Source organism: Purpureocillium takamizusanense, chromosome 5 (assembly GCF_022605165.1).
Source record: "Purpureocillium takamizusanense chromosome 5, complete sequence".
NCBI lineage: Eukaryota > Fungi > Ascomycota > Sordariomycetes > Hypocreales > Ophiocordycipitaceae > Purpureocillium > Purpureocillium takamizusanense.
The window spans coordinates 2,044,248-2,062,957 of NC_063072.1; the positions used below are offsets into that span (position 1 = coordinate 2,044,248).

At 60.1% G+C, this 18,710-nt stretch overlaps 5 protein-coding genes across 5 annotated transcripts; 1 reads left to right on the forward strand and 4 right to left on the reverse strand.

Moving 5' to 3' along the window:
• Window positions 1-111: 111 nt before the first annotated feature.
• On the reverse strand, window positions 112-4,498 carry JDV02_006190 (uncharacterized protein). The gene is made up of 2 exons (XM_047987559.1): window positions 2,819-4,498; window positions 112-2,763 (listed from the first exon to the last, which is right to left on the reverse strand). Exons 1-2 carry the CDS (start codon window positions 3,391-3,393, stop codon window positions 930-932), a joined length of 2,409 nt encoding a protein of 802 aa, XP_047843545.1. The 5' UTR covers window positions 3,394-4,498; the 3' UTR covers window positions 112-929.
• A 2,207-nt stretch (window positions 4,499-6,705) lies between these two features.
• JDV02_006191 (uncharacterized protein) lies at window positions 6,706-9,984 on the reverse strand. The gene is made up of 2 exons (XM_047987560.1): window positions 8,760-9,984; window positions 6,706-8,697 (listed from the first exon to the last, which is right to left on the reverse strand). The coding sequence occupies exons 1-2, from the start codon at window positions 9,070-9,072 to the stop codon at window positions 6,938-6,940; spliced, it is 2,073 nt and encodes a 690-aa protein (XP_047843546.1). The 5' UTR covers window positions 9,073-9,984; the 3' UTR covers window positions 6,706-6,937.
• Window positions 9,985-10,500: 516 nt separating this feature from the next.
• On the forward strand, window positions 10,501-12,976 carry RVB2 (DNA helicase). The gene is made up of 3 exons (XM_047987561.1): window positions 10,501-10,612; window positions 10,691-10,917; window positions 10,994-12,976. Exons 1-3 carry the CDS (start codon window positions 10,604-10,606, stop codon window positions 12,171-12,173), a joined length of 1,416 nt encoding a protein of 471 aa, XP_047843547.1. The 5' UTR covers window positions 10,501-10,603; the 3' UTR covers window positions 12,174-12,976.
• On the reverse strand, window positions 12,632-14,795 carry JDV02_006193 (uncharacterized protein). The gene is made up of 3 exons (XM_047987562.1): window positions 14,444-14,795; window positions 13,156-14,359; window positions 12,632-12,966 (listed from the first exon to the last, which is right to left on the reverse strand). Exons 1-3 carry the CDS (start codon window positions 14,444-14,446, stop codon window positions 12,647-12,649), a joined length of 1,527 nt encoding a protein of 508 aa, XP_047843548.1. The 5' UTR covers window positions 14,447-14,795; the 3' UTR covers window positions 12,632-12,646.
• A 566-nt stretch (window positions 14,796-15,361) lies between these two features.
• On the reverse strand, window positions 15,362-17,449 carry JDV02_006194 (uncharacterized protein). The gene is made up of 2 exons (XM_047987563.1): window positions 17,052-17,449; window positions 15,362-16,981 (listed from the first exon to the last, which is right to left on the reverse strand). The coding sequence occupies exons 1-2, from the start codon at window positions 17,122-17,124 to the stop codon at window positions 15,681-15,683; spliced, it is 1,374 nt and encodes a 457-aa protein (XP_047843549.1). The 5' UTR covers window positions 17,125-17,449; the 3' UTR covers window positions 15,362-15,680.
• Between the last annotated feature and the right edge of the window lie 1,261 nt (window positions 17,450-18,710).

The window sequence follows — 18,710 nt, forward strand, 5'->3', positions numbered from 1 at the left end:
CAGGGCGGGCCAAGCTTTCGACGCACGCACACACACCACCGTCCAGGCGCGTGGTGCAAGAGTCCGTCACGGAAAGTCAGAGTCACCGAGTCATCTGAGAGTCAAAGTACATGCAAGAGGCTAGGCTTTCTTAATATTCCAGACACTGATGGCCCTTGTATTCTCGTTCTGCCAACGTCCAGCAGGACGTCCGGCTATCTGCAAAACTAGAAAACAAAGCGGCGAGCGCGTGTCGATACACGCGCGGGCATGGTGGGATATCATCATAAGTATACAATAATGACGCCAGGCGTCCCAGCGAGCAACATGATGGGGAAGAAAAAAACAGGAGACCCCCTTCGTCCCTAGCGAAAAGACAGGTGCGGTGCTCAGGCCGTGACGAGCATCAGCGTTTCCTACGCCATGCCGACTACCACCGGGCGGATATCCCCCCTTCACTCGTCGTGTTCTTCCATGCGTTCCATGCGCTCTCCCCGTGCATGCCGGCCGTCCCAGCTGCCGGGGGAACCCCAGACGAGAAGAGTGTCGAGTCATGATGAAAGGGTAACGGTAAACCCCGTCCCGTGTGTCGAGGCAGCTGCGACTGGAAATAGTGACAGATGATGAAAAAGAGAACAAGACGCATTCTTCGCCATCTCAAACGCCGTGGTGTGACCACTTGACCTTCCTTCCTGGCCCTGGTCACTTGATATATGTCCCGTTGCCAGAACATCCCTTTGCCGTGGAAACGCCCCGCTCGAGACACAATCGGGAACTTTAACATAAAAGGGGACAGGAGACGCGGGTAGTTCCCCATCTCTACATTCTGATTCTCATAACGCGTGGCTTGTCGTTGTGGCGGTCCGCCTCTGCATATTTACCTCTTGTCCGTCTGTTGGTTTCGTACGGGCAAAGCCCATCGCCGGTAGCCTTGGGTTCAAAGCCCAGGCTCAAGCGTAGTCGCGTTGAATGGGCCAATACTCCAAGAGCATGGGGTCCGGCGTCCAGTCGACGTTCTCGTCCGCACACCAGTTTCGCAAGACCCGGAGTGCGCCGCCCGTCACCTGATCGATGGTGTACCAGGGCCGGAGCTCGATTCGCATCTCGGGGTCGTCGATGGTGCCGTTGAGCTCGCCGATCCAGGGCCAGAATCGTGTTCGCTTGCGTTCCATGCTGAGTACGACGTCGTACATTATGGGGCAGACGCCATCCATGTTAGAGGCGTACCGGAGGACCTCATCGATGCACGTACAGTGCAGCATTAGCAGCGCCACAAAGACATGCTTGCAGCTGTCGATGCCATCTCGCCGCATCTCGGTGTGCACAAGGTCGAGCAGCGGTAGCATGCTATACCAAGAGGCGTAATCGCCCTTGCGGTTCGAGAGCCGTCGAGCCAGGTTGACGGCCTGGAACGACATGGAGAACGTGATGATGCACTCCAAAGCCACCGCGAAGCCATACTTGGCCTTGTCCTCGCTTGGCCTTGCGGAGGGCCGGAAAATGCTGTCGGCAACGTGCTTGAGGCCCTTGGCCCGGAGTCTGAGCCGATCATGCCTCTCGTTAAGGATTCTGATGTCCTCGTGACGGTCCTGCCTGCCTGCTGCAGCACCCTGGCCGTTGGGGCGCCTGTCGGCGGCCGATGTCGTGGGCGTGGCGTTGATACCTTCGCCGGGAGTGTTGGCCATGGAGTTGCCGGAGCTGACGCGAGACATCGCGGTCGATCTGCGTGACGGTGTCGATGGCGTGGCTGCTACTCGAGATAGATGAGAAGCGTCGGACGGTCGTGGCTTCTTGGTGGCCAGTGAATCTGCTGCAGAGTCGGCAGAGCCGATGGGGCGCTTTCTGGCGGGAGGCTGGGGCTCGTCACCACTGCCCACGCGGTCGCGCTCGCGCTTGTCTCTGTCTTGCTTCGTCGCTTCCTTCCGGGTGGGCGGCGGGGCAAGAATCTGCTTGACCTCGGACCGCAAGTGCTTCGGTATGTCCATCGTCAAAAGGAGCCTACGACGCTGGACGAGCTTTGCAGGTGGCTCCTCGTCGCCGTTGTCAGGCGCAGGCTTTCTCTTGATTCCCAGCGCGTCTCTGCCATCTCTACCCTTGTCGTCCGAGGGCTCCGACGATGCCTTCTCGTTCCGTCGCAACTCAGCCTCCACAGCAGGTGGCAGCGTGGGTGACAGCAGCGGCGGAACGACTGCCTGCGGCCGATTCTTCTTGCTCAAAGGTTGCGTTTCGGGCTTCTTTGTCTTCGCAGCCGGGGCGGCGTCCCCGGAGTCGTTCCGCTTCTTCTTGCGAGCCATGGAACCCTCGTCATTACCACGAGCACGGTTCTGGTCGTCGAAACTCAAGTGCAGGGGGGATAGCAGAGGCGGCACGAACGGCTTGGGGGCATCGGGCTTGGTAGGGGTGCCGCGATCATTGCCACCCAAGCTCGGGCGGACGCCATTGATGGAGTCGCCTCGCGGACGAGCTCCGGGGGAAGAGTTGCGCGCGGAGTTGACGGCGCCTTTGAGAATGGAACGCCCATTTGGCAATGAGGAAGAGGCTGACAGCCGATCCTCTTTCGGCGGCATGCTATCTCGCGTGCTCGACTGATGTCTATCCTTGCGACGCTGCGCGTCGTCTCTATTCGATGATGGGGGTGGCGGCGGCGGCCGTTCATCGCCGGGTCGCCTATCGTCGGGCCTCGAACGCTTCTGGGGCCGCAACTGGTCCTCAATGTCGGCCACCCGCTTCCTAGCAGCTGGCGATGGGGGTTTGGGAGGCAGCGAGGGCGGCTTGGGCGGGAGACTAGATGCGACATTAGCAAGACATGGGGGTTGGGTGGTTGACGCGGTCAACGCACGTTGTGTCTGGGCCGTCGCGGGGTGGTCGTGGCTTGCCATCAAGCAAGGGTCGGGAGTCGAGGGCCTTGGACCCATCCAGCTTTCTAGAGTCTGGAGTGTATTTGTTTGGTTTGGGCTCTGCAACGGTGTATGGATTCGAGGTCGCAGCCCGGTCTGGGTTCGGCGGCAGCACGGCGCGGTCACCATCTGAGGACTTTTTGGCGCCAGCAGGCTCGGGTGGGGAGGCTGACGAGGGCGTGCCCGTCTTCTTGTTTTTGTAGTCGGTGAGGGACAGCTTCTTCTTCTTCTCTCCCCCGGCGGCCAAGGCGCTGACCTCGCGGGGGACGGCCTTGGGAGGCTCCTCGCGCATGTCGTAGTAGGGGCGCGTGAGCAGGGTGCCGCGGTCGGCCTGGGACACGAGGGTCATGTACTGGAGGCGGGTATTATGCCATTCCTCGAAGCGCGGGCGAGAGCCGGGAGCCGAGTCGTCTGGGCGCGGGCGATATCGCCAGTGGGGATGGTATGAGAGGTGATGGGGCTTGTCGGGCAAGATGTGCTCGGACAGCGACTCGACCGTCTTCGCCGCGGCATCCATGGTTTGCGGGGGCTAACCATGCCTGGAGGCAAGGATGCGCTGCGACAGCCGGCGATCGAGCGCGCGCACGGGGGGCGTACGGCGTGCGCGCTCGTTGATGTTGTGGTTTTGTAGTTTGGTGGTGGTGGTGGTGGTGGTGATGGCAGACGGCCTGGGTCGGTTTGCTAGTAGGCGACTGAATGGCGAGTTTCGGCAGTGATGGTAGTGAGTCCAAGGAGCGAAGACGGATCGCGCGCGAGCGAGCGGAGCGCAAGGCAAGGCAATGCGCCGAGGGAAGACGAGGCGATGGCGGCGATGCGAGAAGCGGTGCCGCAGCGACGACGGGGGGCGTGTCGGCGCGCGACGAGGCGAGGCGTGGAGTCAGGTTGGGGGAAGTGGTTGTTTGTGGTGGTGCGACAGGCGACGGCGGAAACGAAGCTTTGGCGTCGTCTGGGGCTCCACGTCCCGCGATAGGTGGTACTAGTGGTACCTCTAGAGGCACGGGCACCACCAGAAAAAGGTACGCACAGGTACGTACCGCGCCCACCCCGGAGAGCTGGGTACCTTAGGTACTGTAGGCTCGAACTTGGCAGGCGGACAAGGAAGGGCCCGGGCAGCAGCGGCGGCAGCAGCGCGCCCAGCCCAGACACAAAAAGACGAGACGACGAAAGAAGACAAGGATTGAAAAGAGCGGCGGGAGGGCGCAGGGGTCGCGGGCAGAGCCGCGCGATAGGTGTTTCTTCTTTTCTTCCGAAATCGACGATGTTGCCGCCGCGAGTCGCTGCGCAAAAAGGGAGCAAGGAGAAAGTAAAGAGAGAGTGAGAGAGAGAGTGAGAGAGAGTGTGAGAGAGAGATTGAGCGAGAGAGGGTGCGCGCGAGAGTGGTGAGAGTGTTGGTGTGAGTTGGCAAACGGAGGTGTGACGATGGCTCCAACGGGGAAAAAAGAAGTGGGCTGGCTGGCTGGCTGGCTGGCCGGCAGTGGGCGCTGAGAGAGAGAGTGCGTGAATCGAGGCAAACGGAGCCTTGACTGCTGGGCTGCTGCTGCTGCTCGGGGGCAGGTCAGCAGCAGCGGTAGTCGGTCGGGTGAGTGAGTGCAGTGCGCAGCGGGCCGGCGTTGCTGGGAGAGTTCAAGAGGACCTAAAACCGTATCGACACAATCGCACAGAGCGGCGCCGGCGGCTGCAGCCTCAGGCGCACGGCGTGTCGGGAGCCGCAGGCTTTGGGTTGGGTGAGTAACCTGGCAGTTACTTCGTCTGGGTGGCAGGCCTGCCGCTGACGCTCTCCGATGGCAGTGATGGGGGCCCGCCCGCTCTCATCAGCGACAACGGCGGCGGTGGCGGCGGTATTGGTGGTAACAGCGCCGGCCTGAGAGCGTGGGGGGGGGGCGTGGAGGCCGAAAGCCCAAAAAAAAAAAAAAGGAACGCGGGCAAGATACTGATGCGCACTGCGCCACAAGTATGGCATATTGCCTAGTAGTTACTACGTACGGGCAAGGGGAAACAAGACACGACGGGACCCCTGCCCTGTCCTGTCCTGTCATGATCTGGCCACCAGCTGACCGGGAGGCTGGAGGCTGGATGGCTGGCTACGAACCTGCTGCAGGCACCTTGCCCAGCACCTATTGAAGCACAGCGTTGAGAGGGAGGGAGAGGCGCTAGCAGAGGCGCATGATGATATGGCGATGGCTGCGGCCCCTGCTGACGGCGGCTTATTGGTACCTGGGTTAATTACGTACCTACCTTGGCCTTGGTAGGTTACTACGTAAGTGACCAGGTCCGTCCCCTTGGGTCGGTGAAGTGCGCGCCGCCGTGCGCCATTGACGACTTGCCCATCATCGCGTGTGCCGTTCATTGTCTGCATTGAATGCGTAGCAGCAACGGTGCACGTCACGCTGCGGGCCACCACTCGCCAGCCACCCCTTTCAAGGCTCTTGCCGAAGTCTACCTAAGTACCTACCTACAGTGGGTGCACTTTTCTACCTCCGCGGCAGTCTGCGCTCTGCAGGCCCCAGAATACGGATGCGGGGACGAAAACCCGCAACGGTTCGTGCCGTCGTTTGTACCTACTAATCCAAGTACTAACGTTACTAGATGTACTAACCGTTCCTCCGGGGGGGCCACCGAGTACAGAGGGGCCGTCGACCTGCCAATGCGCGCAAGACGGCCAAAGTGCCAGGCACGCCCAAAAAAAAAGAGGGAAAGAAAAGACCTGCTGGCACGTGGTACGTATCGTATAGGTAGCACGAGCACGGTACCGTTTCGGGCATTTCCCCACCGTCATCTCGGTGTGCAGCACGTCAGGAGTTGGGAACATAGTATCAATCGTTGAGAAATGTCCGTTTGCCTCACAGTCCCAGGTACTTCGTATACTTTCGTAGTGGGCGCAACTTCCATGGGGTCGACGACGACGGCTTGGGAAGAAGAGAAGCCCTTCCCCTTGAATTCTCCCTCCGACGAACGGCGGACATGAACGAGACAGAGACAAAATATTGCGGTGTCATGGTTGCGTGCCTGAAAAGGTGTAGCCTAGTGGTATTCGTATACATAAGGTACGTAGTATAGGTATATTGACCTTTCCACAACTCGGGCCATTGCGTGAAAAGTGGTGGCGTCCGGGGTCGGGTCGATCCAGCCGTAGAAGCGGGACCGCCGCTAATAAACAAACTCCTACCAAGTACAGTCCCTACCTAGCCACTAACCTATATATAACAAAAATAGGGCTCGTGGCGGCGTGTCGGGTTGGACTCGACGAATACGAAGGCAACTTGGCCTCCACCGGAGACAGCAGGGCAAGGCAAGGCAAGGCAGGCCAGCCCTATTCGTGAGTTATCTCGGCAGACAAGTGTCACCCGCCCACTCCGTACCAGTGCCCAACATACTACCTAGGTACCTATCTTGCTCTGCGATATAAAGTGTGTACGTATTCTTTAACGCATAGCACACTCGGGACTAGCATTGGCCGGGACATATGCGAAGAACCTACCAAGTACCCAGCAGGTAGTAACGAAACCAAAGTAGATCACTTACCCTGAGGCTGCTGTGCTCATTGCATCCCAAGACTACGACACAATGACGAATATAGAGCACAATGGTAGCAATGGAACCACGCCCACTTTGGATCTCATCGATTTTCAGAGGTTTCCTCTTTTTTACAAACACGCCGTGAGCCAATGCCGTCCCACGGGTGACCAGTGGCACGGGCGCATCGCACCGCCGCAGCGGGCAGCATGCAGTATCACGTCTTCGTCATACACTGCTTCGAGTACACATGTGCCTGCTCCGGGTGCACGCTTCACACATCACACCACGCGTCAGCAAGAATTCGGAGAAGCGCCTACAGCCTAGGCATTTGTACTCTAATCAAAAACAGGCATCAAAACCAGCAGTGCAACAAGCCACCAACCCGTCTTGTCCCAAGGAAGGGGTATATCCCGCAGCACCGTTCCTGCCAGATCCACACTTGCGCCTAAACACCAGAAATCTTGCCGCCATCGGTCCTGCTCATCACAGCTTGCCCTTCTCTCTCACCGTCTGACAAACACGCTACAGCGTGGAGAATCCTAGCACTAGGTTGGCACATGGCCCCCGTCTGACGGCAAGGGCCCTTCATGGTCCGTCTTGCGTCGCTTTGCTCCGCAACTTTCGTCGGTCCTCAACCGGTTCTCAATCGACTCTACCCGTGTCTTCAACTGCAAAACTGTACCATACCCATTGGGCACCACCTTGTTCATTTCGCCCAGGATGGCATCGTGCAGCTGACGCGTCGTAAAGTTGTTTTGCCATGCCTGCATGGTCTTGATCTGGAGCTGCAGTTCGTCAAAGAAACTACTTGAGTCGTCCTTGATAGCCGCTAGGCGAGAATCCACAGTACCAACCCTGCCGTCTAGCGATGCCAGATCCGAAGCTAGGCCCGACTGTCGTTCATTCTGCGTCTTGAGAAAGTCTTCACACTCCGTCTCAAGCTTCGCAAGGGATGATGCGGTTTGCTTGACCTCGCTGGCGGTCCTTAGCCTTTCGGCCTTCTCCGCGTCCAGGAAGTGCCCTATGTTGGCGCTAAGAATCTTGAGTGGCTCCTTGGTTGTCGACAAAATAAATGCTTCCAAGTCGCTACGCGACGAGAAATCCAGCACAGACTGTCGCTGCGTTTCCGGTGCGCTCGATTTCTCTTGAGTTTGGACAAGTGAGCTCCTCAGTTCTTCAATGGCGACCTCGGTCACTTGTCGATGCTCGATCTGCTCTCGAATGGCTCGCTCTTGACCACTGACCGACGCCATGAGTGATCGTATACAAGCTGGAATCTCGTCGGAGTCTTCCTTTGGCGCATCGGAACAAAGCCCTTGGATGAATTTTTCCATCGAAGCCAACTTGCGCCCAGTCCTTTCACCAGCAGACCCGTGGAGGAGTGACGACTCATCGTTCTGAGGCATGTCCGTTGCCGAGAGTCGCATATCGAGCTCTTCAACGGCATGATTGAGCTGCTCCCGTGTGACGAGATCCTTGACCCCCTCATTCACTATGGTGGCGAGCTGGGCCCTGTCCTTGTCGTCCAGTTCTCGCTGCTGCACTGGTACTCCAGCAACATGCTGGGCCTCGAGTCTTTCGAGACGTTTTTCTAAAGCTTCCTTTTGACTTTCGAGGCGTTTCTCAAGAGCCTCGTTTTGAGCCTTCTGCGCAAGCAGCTGCGCCTCGAGTTCTGCTATCCGACTTTGGCAAGGCGCTCGTTCTGATTCACACTCGTGATGCGAAGTCTTTGCCGTCTTGTTGTCGGACTCCAAAGCACCCGACTTGACGATCAACTGTCCAATTTCTCGTTTTATGGCTGCCGAGATTGACTGAGACAGTTTCTGAACCTTCTGATCCGCGGCATCTACTCTGGCGCAGCACTTGTCTCTGTCTTGCGAGGCAGCATCCTTTTGCGCCAATAAGACGTCGTACGCGCTGGCATAGTCGGCGAAGCTTGACTTGCAGCGATCGACATCGAACTTAATCTTTTTGAACTTTGCGTCGGCTCTCTCTCTCTGCATGTACCAGAAAAGCCTTTCGCATAGTGTGTCCACGCCGCACCGCACGGTCTGATCTAGCAGTGCAGTAGTAGGAGCAGAGACCTGGCTTGGCGCAGGGGGTGGCGCAGAGCCCTTGGGAGGCGGCGCCTTGGCCTGTTGGCGGACACCCGGTGACGTCTCAACGTTAGGGCCTCGTCGGTCTGGGGCGGGACCGTTGCGAACAGAAGAGGGCGCGGAGTCAGGTCTGATAGGCGGTGGCGAGCTGACTCTCTCGCTAACAGGACGACGAACGTTCCTAGAATAGTCGTCTCTGTGCTGTTCCACTACCCACGTAAGTGAATATCAGCTTGAGCGTTAACCAAACAGCGTGGACAGGGTAGCGAACCTCGAGCACCGTCACGACCTCGGTCACGAGCAATATCTCGATCTCTGCCTTGGTCTCGTTCATCGCCTCGATCTCGGCCCCGGCTTCGATTTCCTTCACCTTCCCAGCCCCTGCCCCGGGTATCCCGGTCGCGATCACGGTCGATTCCCCTATCCCTCTCCCGAGATCGGGACCGGGACCGATCTCGTCGGTCTGAAATCCGTCGGTCAGGTTCCCATCGGTCCGAGTTCCGTCGATCAAAGTCCCTTCGGTCAAAATCCCTTCGATCCGAGTCCCTTCGGTCGGGACCGGCGCGAGAGGACGCGGTTGCCATCTTGACACATGTGGCTGAGGCTCCTGAAAGAGGGCGACAAGGCAAAATGGAATAAAGGAGGGGAATAAGAGAGAAACCAATAGGAATACCGACGTGCTCGTCGAGTCCTGAATTTAAGGACGCGAGCCACTGGTGCAGTGCGGCGGGGCAACGCTTTTAGGACTTTGGAAAGCGTGACCCGGGGTCTGTTCCGCGAAAATAAACAAGGGTGACGCGCACGCAGTTGGGAAGAGGAAAGAGGCAGCTGGGCGGTGCAGCTGCGACCTGTGAACAGAACGGGGAGTGAATCTGAAGGTGCAGAGGTCCGCGCAACGCGCACGTGAGCATGGAAGGACAGAGAAGGAACGACTGGGGGGGAGTGCCAACGAAGGCTTGGGCTGCCGGTAGTTGCCCCGGGGGACGCGGTTGATAACACTGCAGTGGATTTATTGCTCCTCAGCCTTGATTTCCGAAGCATCAATCTCAAATACGCTGGCCGCGCTGGCACTCTGCGCTGGCTGCAGAGGGTGTGGCGAGGTGGGCGGAGCCGCCAGGATCTGAAAGTAAGGTAGGCCTTTGTACTACCTCAGAGGACGGCACCCGGGCACACCATGCCCATGCAGCAGATCCGTGACGGTGTCTGCCGCTGTCGAGTTGGTTGGGGGGTCGGTGGAGGGAAGGAGGACAGAGAGTGTCCTAGATGGCCAGTTGGATCGATACTCGAGGTGCACGTCCCGTTGGCTCCGGTTTTGAGCGTCAGCTGCTCATGCTTTGAGTGTTTTGGGTGCCGTCTGTTCAATCGTCACAAGGTCCGCTCTTGCAAGGGTGATTCGATCCCCACAGATAATATATCACCGGCCTTGCTTGTCGATTTGGATGAGTTGCGGCTATGTGGTCGTCATGTTGCGCTCAAAGGGAAGAGCCCGCAACGGCTCCACGGACTGAAGAGATGCGGTCAATATGCAAACCGATGAGGCGCCTCTAGGCTTGTCCCTCCTTGGGGCTGGTATCTAGATTCAGGTATCTTATCTCTGAAACTGGGTGCGACTGTACATGCATGTGGTAGGCGCCGTTCATGCCTGCTTGGTGGTGGGTGACTAAAACCGGTTCCAGGCATGGCAGCTTTCGACGTCCACAGGTTCATCCCAGTGGTATGGGGGTCCACTTGTCGCTGCAGCCCAGGGCACCTTACAGCCCACTGGACATCTCCAGCACTCCAGGGCCGCCCCGTCCTCCGCGGGCTCGGGCTGTCGTTTGCGTCAAGCGCGCTAGCCGCAGCGAACGATGGACACGCACTCCAGTGCCAACAGGAAGCGCTCAACCGCCTAGAGTGGGCCACATTAGGTCGGGTACCTCTAGCCTAGCGTGTCCGTCTCAGTGTCGCGCGGCGCAGGCACCTCAGCCAGCCAGCCAGCCTCGCAGGCTGGTGCTCCTCCTCCACTGCGGCTGGCATTTTTCCAAGGGCGACGACCCCCAAGGCTGCATCACCAACCTCACTCCCTCTCGCCCGCACAAACCCCCAGCTATCGCGCCGAGAAAATCACCATTCACCATGGCCGCAGTAAGTCGCCTGAAGCCGCCCAACGCTCTGCGCCTCGCGGGAGCTTGAGACTTTTGCTAATTGCGCTTCCTCACCCAGCCGCTGATGACCGTGTCCGAATCTAAAGACCTCCGTGGTCTCAACCTCATCGCCGCGCATTCGCACATCCGGGGCCTCGGCGTCGATGCCACCAGCCTCGAGCCTCGCGCCGCGTCGCAAGGCCTGGTTGGGCAAGAGAAGGCACGCAAGGCCGCCGCCGTGATTCTGCAGATGATCAAGGATGGCAAGATTGCCGGCCGCGCCGTGCTCATCGCTGGGCCGCCCAGGTAAGGAAGGCCTCGCGCACCCGCGACTCGTCGCACCTCCTCGACGCGAGCGTGCGTCGCGCTGACACCTCGGCAGCACCGGAAAGACGGCCATTGCAATGGGCATGGCACAGTCTCTCGGCCCCGACGTCCCCTTCACATCGCTCGCTTCGTCCGAAATCTTCTCCCTCGAAATGTCCAAGACCGAGGCGCTCACTCAGGCCTTCCGCAAGTCCATCGGCGTCCGCATCAAGGAGGAGAGCGAAATAATGGAGGGCGAGGTTGTCGAGATACAGATTGACCGGAGCGTGACGGGCAGCGCCAAGCAGGGCAAGCTGACCATCAAGACGACAGACATGGAAGCTGTCTACGATATGGGAAGCAAGATGATTGACGCCATGACCAAAGAGCGCGTCATGGCTGGCGACATCATCTCCATCGACAAGTCGTCGGGCAAGATCACCAAGCTCGGCCGGTCTTATGCCCGGTCCCGGGACTACGACGCCATGGGCGTTGACACCAAGTTCCTGCAGTGCCCCGACGGCGAGCTTCAGAAGCGCAAGGAGGTGGTACACACTGTGACCCTGCACGAGATTGACGTCATCAACTCGAGGACCCAGGGCTTCCTCGCCCTTTTCTCTGGCGACACGGGCGAGATCCGCAGCGAGATCCGCGACCAGATCAACACCAAGGTGGGCGAGTGGAAGGAGGAGGGCAAGGCCGAGATCGTGCCCGGCGTGCTCTTCATCGACGAGGTGCATATGCTTGACATCGAGAGCTTCTCGTACATCAACCGCGCGTTGGAGGACGAGCTGGCGCCGGTCGTCATCATGGCCAGCAACCGTGGCAACTCCCGCATCCGCGGAACCGACTACCGCAGCCCGCACGGCATGCCGCTCGACTTTCTGGACCGCGTCGTCATTATCAACACGCACCCGTACTCGGGCGACCAGATCAAGCAGATCCTGACGATCCGGGCGCAGGAGGAGGAGGTGGACGTGTCTCCGGATGCGCTCGCGCTGCTCACCAAGATCGGGCAGGAGGCGGGCCTCCGCTACTCCAGCAACCTCATCAGCACGTCACAGCTTGTGTCGGCCAAGCGGAAAGCCAAGCAGGTTTCGGTGGAGGACGTTCAGCGCAGCTTCCAGCTGTTCTACGACTCGGCTCGCAGCGTCAAGTTTGTGTCCGAGTCGGAGAAGAGGCTGATTGGCAACGACGGGGCCGTAGACCTGTCGGCGACGAACGGCACGGGCGAGGAGAAGATGGATCTGAGCTAGAGAAAGAGAGAGCCTGGAGGTGATGGGGCACGGGATTGCTTTATATGCGAGAGAGCTGGCTGGCGTTAATATTTGGTGTTCAAAAAGTGTTGGGGACGACGGAAGGACTCGAAAGATGTCCGTTTTCCCCTGTACCATACAAGGCCTGGGCGTCAAGGGAAGGGGCCGCAAAGAGACAGCGAGACGTGCGGTCGGTTTCGTCAGTTGCACACGCGAGGGACCCATGTCAGCATGACCCGGGTGATGACATGACACTGTTTGTCGAGCCCAGAGAGCATACCATGTGCAGCGCAGAACAGCACATGATTGGAAACTCTTGGGATAGAAAAGTCGGCCAGACGCTATCTCTCCAACTACTGCTGTTGGCCAATATCTACACGAACCAAGATTCTTGGATGACGATGCCCCAAGTTCGCCGCCGCCACCACCATCAACCGACCCGTCTCCCCCTCCCCCCTCCCTCCCCTGCCTGCCTACGACAGCACCTTGGGCTTCTGCCAGCGCGTCCCGTTCTGGGCCGAGACGACGAGGTCCCTGCCCTGGAAGTAGTAGACGCGCGTCTGGCGGGCCCAGGCGGCGGCGGCGAGCCCCCCGTCGACGGTGCCCCAGTCCGGGTCGCTGCTGGAGCGGAAGTCGGCCCCGGCGTCGTCGACGGGCTTGTAGTAGGCGACCATGGTGCCGCGGGAGGGCCGCGCGTAGAAGAGGCGCCGCGGGCTGAGGCCCGGGACGAAGACGCCGGCCATGGAGACGGAGGGGTCCCACGACGACCCGGGGGCTGTCTTGACGGGTTGGGCTGGGAGGGGGAGCCTGTTAGCGAAGCGTACTTTTTTCCTTTGTTGTCTTTCTTTCCGACTGGCTGTACTGCCGATCCGCAGCACGCCGTGCTCATAGGCTGACGATGCTTCTCGTTGAACGGCCTCCCGGGGGGGGGGTTAAGGGGGGAAGAGGAACAGGGAGGGAGGGAGCGGGATAGGAAACCTACCGCGATTCGGCCCCAATATGTCGCTATACTCCAGAAACTGCAGCTGATTCGTACTGTTAATGTAGTAGACACTCAAATCGTCCTTGGCCGGCCCATGCGCCACAATGGCCGAGCCCATGTGCACCCCCGTCCGTACCAGCGTCGTCGTCCACTCTCCTCCTCCTCCTCCTCCTCCTTCGCTGCCGCTGCTTTTAGTGTCCGCCCTATCGCCGTTGAGCACCGACAGGCTCCCGTCCTCGGCCTGGTAGTAGACGCGCACAATGCTGCTGCTGCTACCTCCGCCTCCGGCATCACCACCACCGCCAATGCGCAGGGCCGCCAGCCGCGTCCGCGCATTGACCCGGTGCGTCGTCACGTTGGCCGACACCACCGAGTTGGAGCGCGTCGCGCAGCCGTCATCACCACCACCGCACTCGAGCGTCGCCTGCACGACGCTGGCGTTGGTCCGCCCCGCGCTCGACACGTAAAAGAGCTGCGTCCACACCGTCGCCGTCGCCGTCCCGGAGCCGGAGCCGTTAAACGCCGCCGCCGCCGCCGCCAGCGCCGTGCCCCAGTCCGGCCGAATCGTCAGCTCCACCCGCCGCTCCAGCCGCGCCTCGTCGTCGCGTATCCGCCGGAGGAACACGTCCGTCGTGTTCAGGTCCTGGTAGAAGAGCTGCAGCTCCGGCGTCTCACCGTCGTTGGTCGTTTTCGCGGTCGACATCGACATCGTCATCGACACCGCCACGGCGCGCTGGCTGGGCTGGATCGGGCCCGTGGCTATCGGTGCCGGGCCGGTGCCCGTCCACGTCGGCTGCGGAACATCGTCATCGTTGTCTTTATCCGTGCCGCCGCCGCCGCCGCTACTGTCCCCTCTGGCGCGGCGCAGTCCGCCGACGACGCCTCCCACCACCGCCGCGACCATGACGACCGCCGCGACGGCCACGACGATGAGTAACGTCCGCCGCTTCAGGCCACAGCAGCATGTCCGTGGTGGCGGAGCGGCCGAGTCGTCCCCCGCCGGCAGCCCGACTGCCTGCTTTTCTGACGTGCCGTAGTATGCTTGTTTGTCGGCGTCGTCGCCCCTTTGCACCGCCTTCTCCTCCTCCTCGGGGAGAAGCTTGTCGTGCCCCTGACGGTCAACATGCTCCTGGTGCGCCACCTCGAGGCCCGACGAGGCGTAGTTATCCGTCACAATCGCCGTGGGGTATCGCTCGTCGTCGTGCTGGTGACCGTCAGCCAGCTAGCCAGCCACCCAGTTACTCACTCACTCTCCCCCCTGCCACCACAATGCGATGTTGGAACATACCATGTTGGAGTTAATCCGCCGTCTCCTGCCTCAGAGACTCTCTCACTCACAGCACAGCCAAGCTCATACCATGGAAGCACGCGCCACCAGCCAGCAGCAGTGCGATCAAGAGAGGGAGAATGGTGAGGACGCGGGAGATGCGAACCCTCGTCGCGAGCACCCAAAATTCGTGAGCGACGAAACCCACACATCGCACATCATCCTCGGCCAGCGGCTCAGCCCACTTCACGCTCCCATCAACCCGCTGGTTCGTCGACGACCCAAAGTCCTGCCACCCATCGTGCCAAGGATCGACAGACACACCACCAAGGAGCGGCACATTGCTACTACTCTGTGCAGTAAACTACTGCTGCCACAACCACAACCGAGAAGTAAACCACCAGGACGTATCCACAAAGGCCCTGGCAGAGCCGCCCGCCCCCCGTAAGCAGCATCCCTGTCGGCTCGTTCCTGGCGCGCGAGCCTCACCCGCGAGCCAATCTCGAGAGCCAATCTGGACACGGCGGCGCAGATTCGCTTGCGGCGGGGGGGGCGGACGCCTGCGACGCTGACTGACATGGACGAGCACAAGCCCCAGCCACCTCTCGTGCATCGTGCGATGCAGAGCTGCGTCATCGGGGCTGGCTTCGGGCACTCGTACCTCGAACCTTGCCCCCCCCCGTACAACAACAGGATGATGCAAAGCACCGAGAGTTGTCGGTAAAGAAAGACTGACGGGCTGGCAAGGGGAAACACCCACGGGTTCGGCCCGGCCCAATGTCTCGTCCCCTTGACTGTGAGTCGTCGAGGGATGCTCGGCCGGCTGTCTTTTGGGCAATCCTCTCCTCATTTGGCTCAGTCAGAGTGTAGGTGGCGCATGCCACAACGTCAGAACCACATCACCCGACAGCCGGTCGTGAGCAAATCACGTACTTCGTACTTAGACAACTTTTTATTTCTTGACCCCCTGTGCCAGACTGTGGGCCCCGTCATCTTCATCAGTCTCGCCTCCTTGTACATGTTGAAACGAGATCCGTCGCTTCCAATGCCAGTGCAGTATTACATAGGTATCATCATAGTAGAGCTCTGCACGCCTGCCCCCAAACAAAATCCGACCACCTGGTATCTCGTGCACAAGTGGGATGCATCCTCATAAGCCGCCAGTGGTAAACGCCATGGTATCCAGCCGTGGGGCCCGTTGCCCCTTCCATCAAACACGAAAAGACGCTCAAGCGGAAACATGTATCGACCAACCATCTCAGCTGCCACCGAGGGAGGCTACCTGCGCTGCCAAGTCCTTGTTGCCCCGGAGGAGGTCTTCGAGCCATTCAGCGGCCATCGCCAGCGTCGTGCTCTTGCTGAAGCCGCCGCCCTTGAGGCCGGGAACGAGGTCACCGAGGTCGTCAAAGCCCTCCTTGATCAGAGTGCGTCGCTTCTGCTCGCTCTTGATGTGATTCTCTCGCTTTTGCTCCTCGGAAAGGTTCTCGCGTGGCGGCTTGGCTCCATTGGCCGTAGACTTGCGCCGCCTGCTGCTTGCTGTTGCATCGGAGAGTGGCGAGGTTCCGTTTCGCTCCGATCTGGGCTTCCGCTTCTTGCCGGACTTGGACGAGTTGTCGTCTTCGTCGTCCTCGTCGGCGGCCTCCTTGACGTTTTTGCTCTTTCGCCTCTTGCGTGGCGGCGCATTAGGGTCGTCTTCGCGCTTGATGTAGTCAGAGCTGTCTCTGGTGTCCAGAGGGCTGCGGGCATTGCCGGGACTACTAGGCCGAGTGTTAGCAGCGCTCTTGTTAACCTCAAGGCACTCGAGGCATTTGAGCTGCGTTTGCTGCTGAGATTCGACTGACTCCTTTTGTTGCTCGGGGACGTATCCTTGTGGAGTGCCGAAGTTGGAATCCGACCCCCATTGGATATCGCCCAGGTTGACCTTTGGAACCGGCGTCCGTTCCTTGGGACCCCACATCCACTCGGTGAAGGTGTGGTCGTGCTCCGTCACGAGGCTGCTCTTGCGGTTCTCTTCCTTGAACTCCTCCAGTGGCTGGTGGCGAAGATGGCCCACGGGGTATCCGACGGGCCGCCTCGACTGCGGCGAGTCCCCGCCCTTGGACGAGACGCTGCCCCGAGGGTTGGAGCCGTTCTGTAGAAGGGTGGCGGCAGCACTGAGGACGTCGTCGGAGTGTTGTTGTTGAAAAGCCGGAGGCTGTGATGGAGGAGGTGGTGGAGGGGGCATCAGGCCGGAGCCAGACATCATCCTCTGTAGGTCGAGCTGGGCGTTGCTGTTGCTGTGGCTGGTGCCGTTGCTGGTGTAGCTCTGGTCGCCCGAAGAATCTAGCGGACCGGACTGGGGGCCGAACGAGGTCGCCGTCCCCATGAACTGGGGCGGCATCTCGAACCAGGCGTCGCTGAAGTTGAGGCCCTCGCCAAAGGAAGGCATGTTGTACTGGTTGGCCGTCAAGTCCTCGAAGAATGAGCTGAGAAACTTGGTGTCGGTCTCGCTGAGGAGCGGCGCCCCCGGCGCAGGATCGGGGGCATCGAAGAGAGCCTCCTGGGTCGGATCAACGGCATCTGCAGCGACGAGGCAAGCCGGTCAGTATGGAAGGCTCGGGGAGGAGGGCGGACGAGGTGGGCAACGCACAGCCGAAGGGTAGTAAGGGATCGGACTCAGGCTGCGAAGAACCCATCCTGGGAGCCTGCTGCACGGCGAGCATGAGGGCGTTTTTGTATCGCGCCGCACTGAGGGGTGGTCTGTCGGGTGGTGTCGTTCGTCGTGGCGTGGTAGTGGTGGTGGTGGTGGTTTTGGTGGTGATGATGATGGCGATGATGGTGGTGGATCACAAGGAATGCAAAATCGAGGGGCTGCGGTTACTGTTGCTCGGTGCCATGCGAACGAGGGAGGGTAGGTATGATGATGCGAGAAAAAGAATAAAGCCCGCGAGTGCCTAGAATATGTACGAGCACATGCTTGGGGTTGGGGAAATCCGGGGTAGTGGGCAGGAGGGCAAGGTGAGATGGAAGATCGCGGAGTGATCGAGGGGGGGACGAATGTGCTCGTTAAAGAGAGCCCGTGCAAGGCTGGGGCTCAGGGCACTAGGAGGTAGACAACCCAGCAGCCCGTCAGGTCAGGTCTGGTCAGGTCAGGTCAAGAGGCGTAATAATGGGGTGGAGGATGGAGCGGAGGCCAAGGTTGGAGGCGGTGGGGCGCCCTAGCGGTAGTAGCAGGAGCACCAGACAGCGGGCACACTGGAGGCGGCCACCTTGGGACACACACACACACACACACACACACACACACACACACCTGGCAGAGCCCTGGAAATGGGCGAGGCCTGGCGCATTTGGCGGGTGCAAGTACCTCAAGGTAACCACCACCACCACCACCACCATCACAACCACCACCACCATCACAACCACCACCACCATCACAACCACCACCACCTCCATCCATTCCCTGCTGGGCGGACAGGCGCGCCCAACGCCAGTCGCCTTTCATCTTGTTCTGACACCGCCATGGACGAACGGCGGGAGAGGAGGGATGGACCACGGCACCCGAATTGGGCCCAGTCGCGAGGATTTGGAAGCCCCTGCGAAACTCGTGCAAGTCATGGCCAGCGACAGCCGACGTCGAGTTATCCCATATGAGTTCCATGTTCGACATGGGCCTGCGTGGGCTCTGTCTCGTCCGTCCGGGGACTAGACTTTATTACTCGCTCGTGAGCCGGTCCTCATACACTCAAGATACCTTTGGATACTTGGCTCTCTGGCAGTGCCGCCAAGGCAGCTGAGGTAACCCCAGGTACGGGCCGGCGCCGCAAGTGACGCTTCAACGTACGAGTAGCTGTACGGGCAGGTACTCGAGGGCTCGCAGCATGGACCTCCTCCGAGTCCAGCGATGCGGCCGGACTGGCTGGGCATTTCTTCTAACGCAGGACGTGCATGATATAGCCCACCCCGCCTCTCTCTCTCCGCCGCCCCTCCCACCTTCCGTCCCCGCAGTCTCGTCTCCGTTGCTCCGTGGGCATGAACTCGCTCGACGTAATAACGAACCGACCACCGATGCTGGGTGCGTAGGACCGCATGGCAAGGCAAGGCCAACAGTGATCCAGACACGGAGAACACTTGCGTTGGTACGATGGAGGTCATCTATACAGTATACGGGTGCGATGGCCACCCCACCAGTGGTGACCATCAGAACCCCCGCTAAGCTGGTCCATTGCCACTGCCACCGCCGCCGCCGCCGCGACTCCCGTCACCATCGCGAACCAGACATCATCGCCAGGTTTGCGAGCGGGCCCTA

Excerpts from the sequence above, each read along its gene's own strand:
- JDV02_006190 (XM_047987559.1), bottom strand. The coding sequence starts at position 3,393 with ATGGATGCCGCGGCGAAGACGGTCGAGTCGCTGTCCGAGCACATCTTG. Across the intron at positions 2,764-2,818 it reads CGCGACGGCCCAGACACAAC|TCTCCCGCCCAAGCCGCCCT; the intron begins GTGCGTTGACCG and ends TGTCGCATCTAG.
- JDV02_006191 (XM_047987560.1), bottom strand. The coding sequence starts at position 9,072 with ATGGCAACCGCGTCCTCTCGCGCCGGTCCCGACCGAAGGGACTCGGAT. Across the intron at positions 8,698-8,759 it reads AGGTCGTGACGGTGCTCGAG|TGGAACAGCACAGAGACGAC; the intron begins GTTCGCTACCCT and ends TTACGTGGGTAG.
- RVB2 (XM_047987561.1), top strand. Across the intron at positions 10,918-10,993 it reads CTCATCGCTGGGCCGCCCAG|CACCGGAAAGACGGCCATTG; the intron begins GTAAGGAAGGCC and ends ACACCTCGGCAG.
- JDV02_006193 (XM_047987562.1), bottom strand. Across the intron at positions 12,967-13,155 it reads CATATTGGGGCCGAATCGCG|CCCAACCCGTCAAGACAGCC; the intron begins GTAGGTTTCCTA and ends TCCCCCTCCCAG.
- JDV02_006194 (XM_047987563.1), bottom strand. The coding sequence starts at position 17,124 with ATGCTCGCCGTGCAGCAGGCTCCCAGGATGGGTTCTTCGCAGCCTGAG. Across the intron at positions 16,982-17,051 it reads TCCCTTACTACCCTTCGGCT|ATGCCGTTGATCCGACCCAG; the intron begins GTGCGTTGCCCA and ends TCGTCGCTGCAG.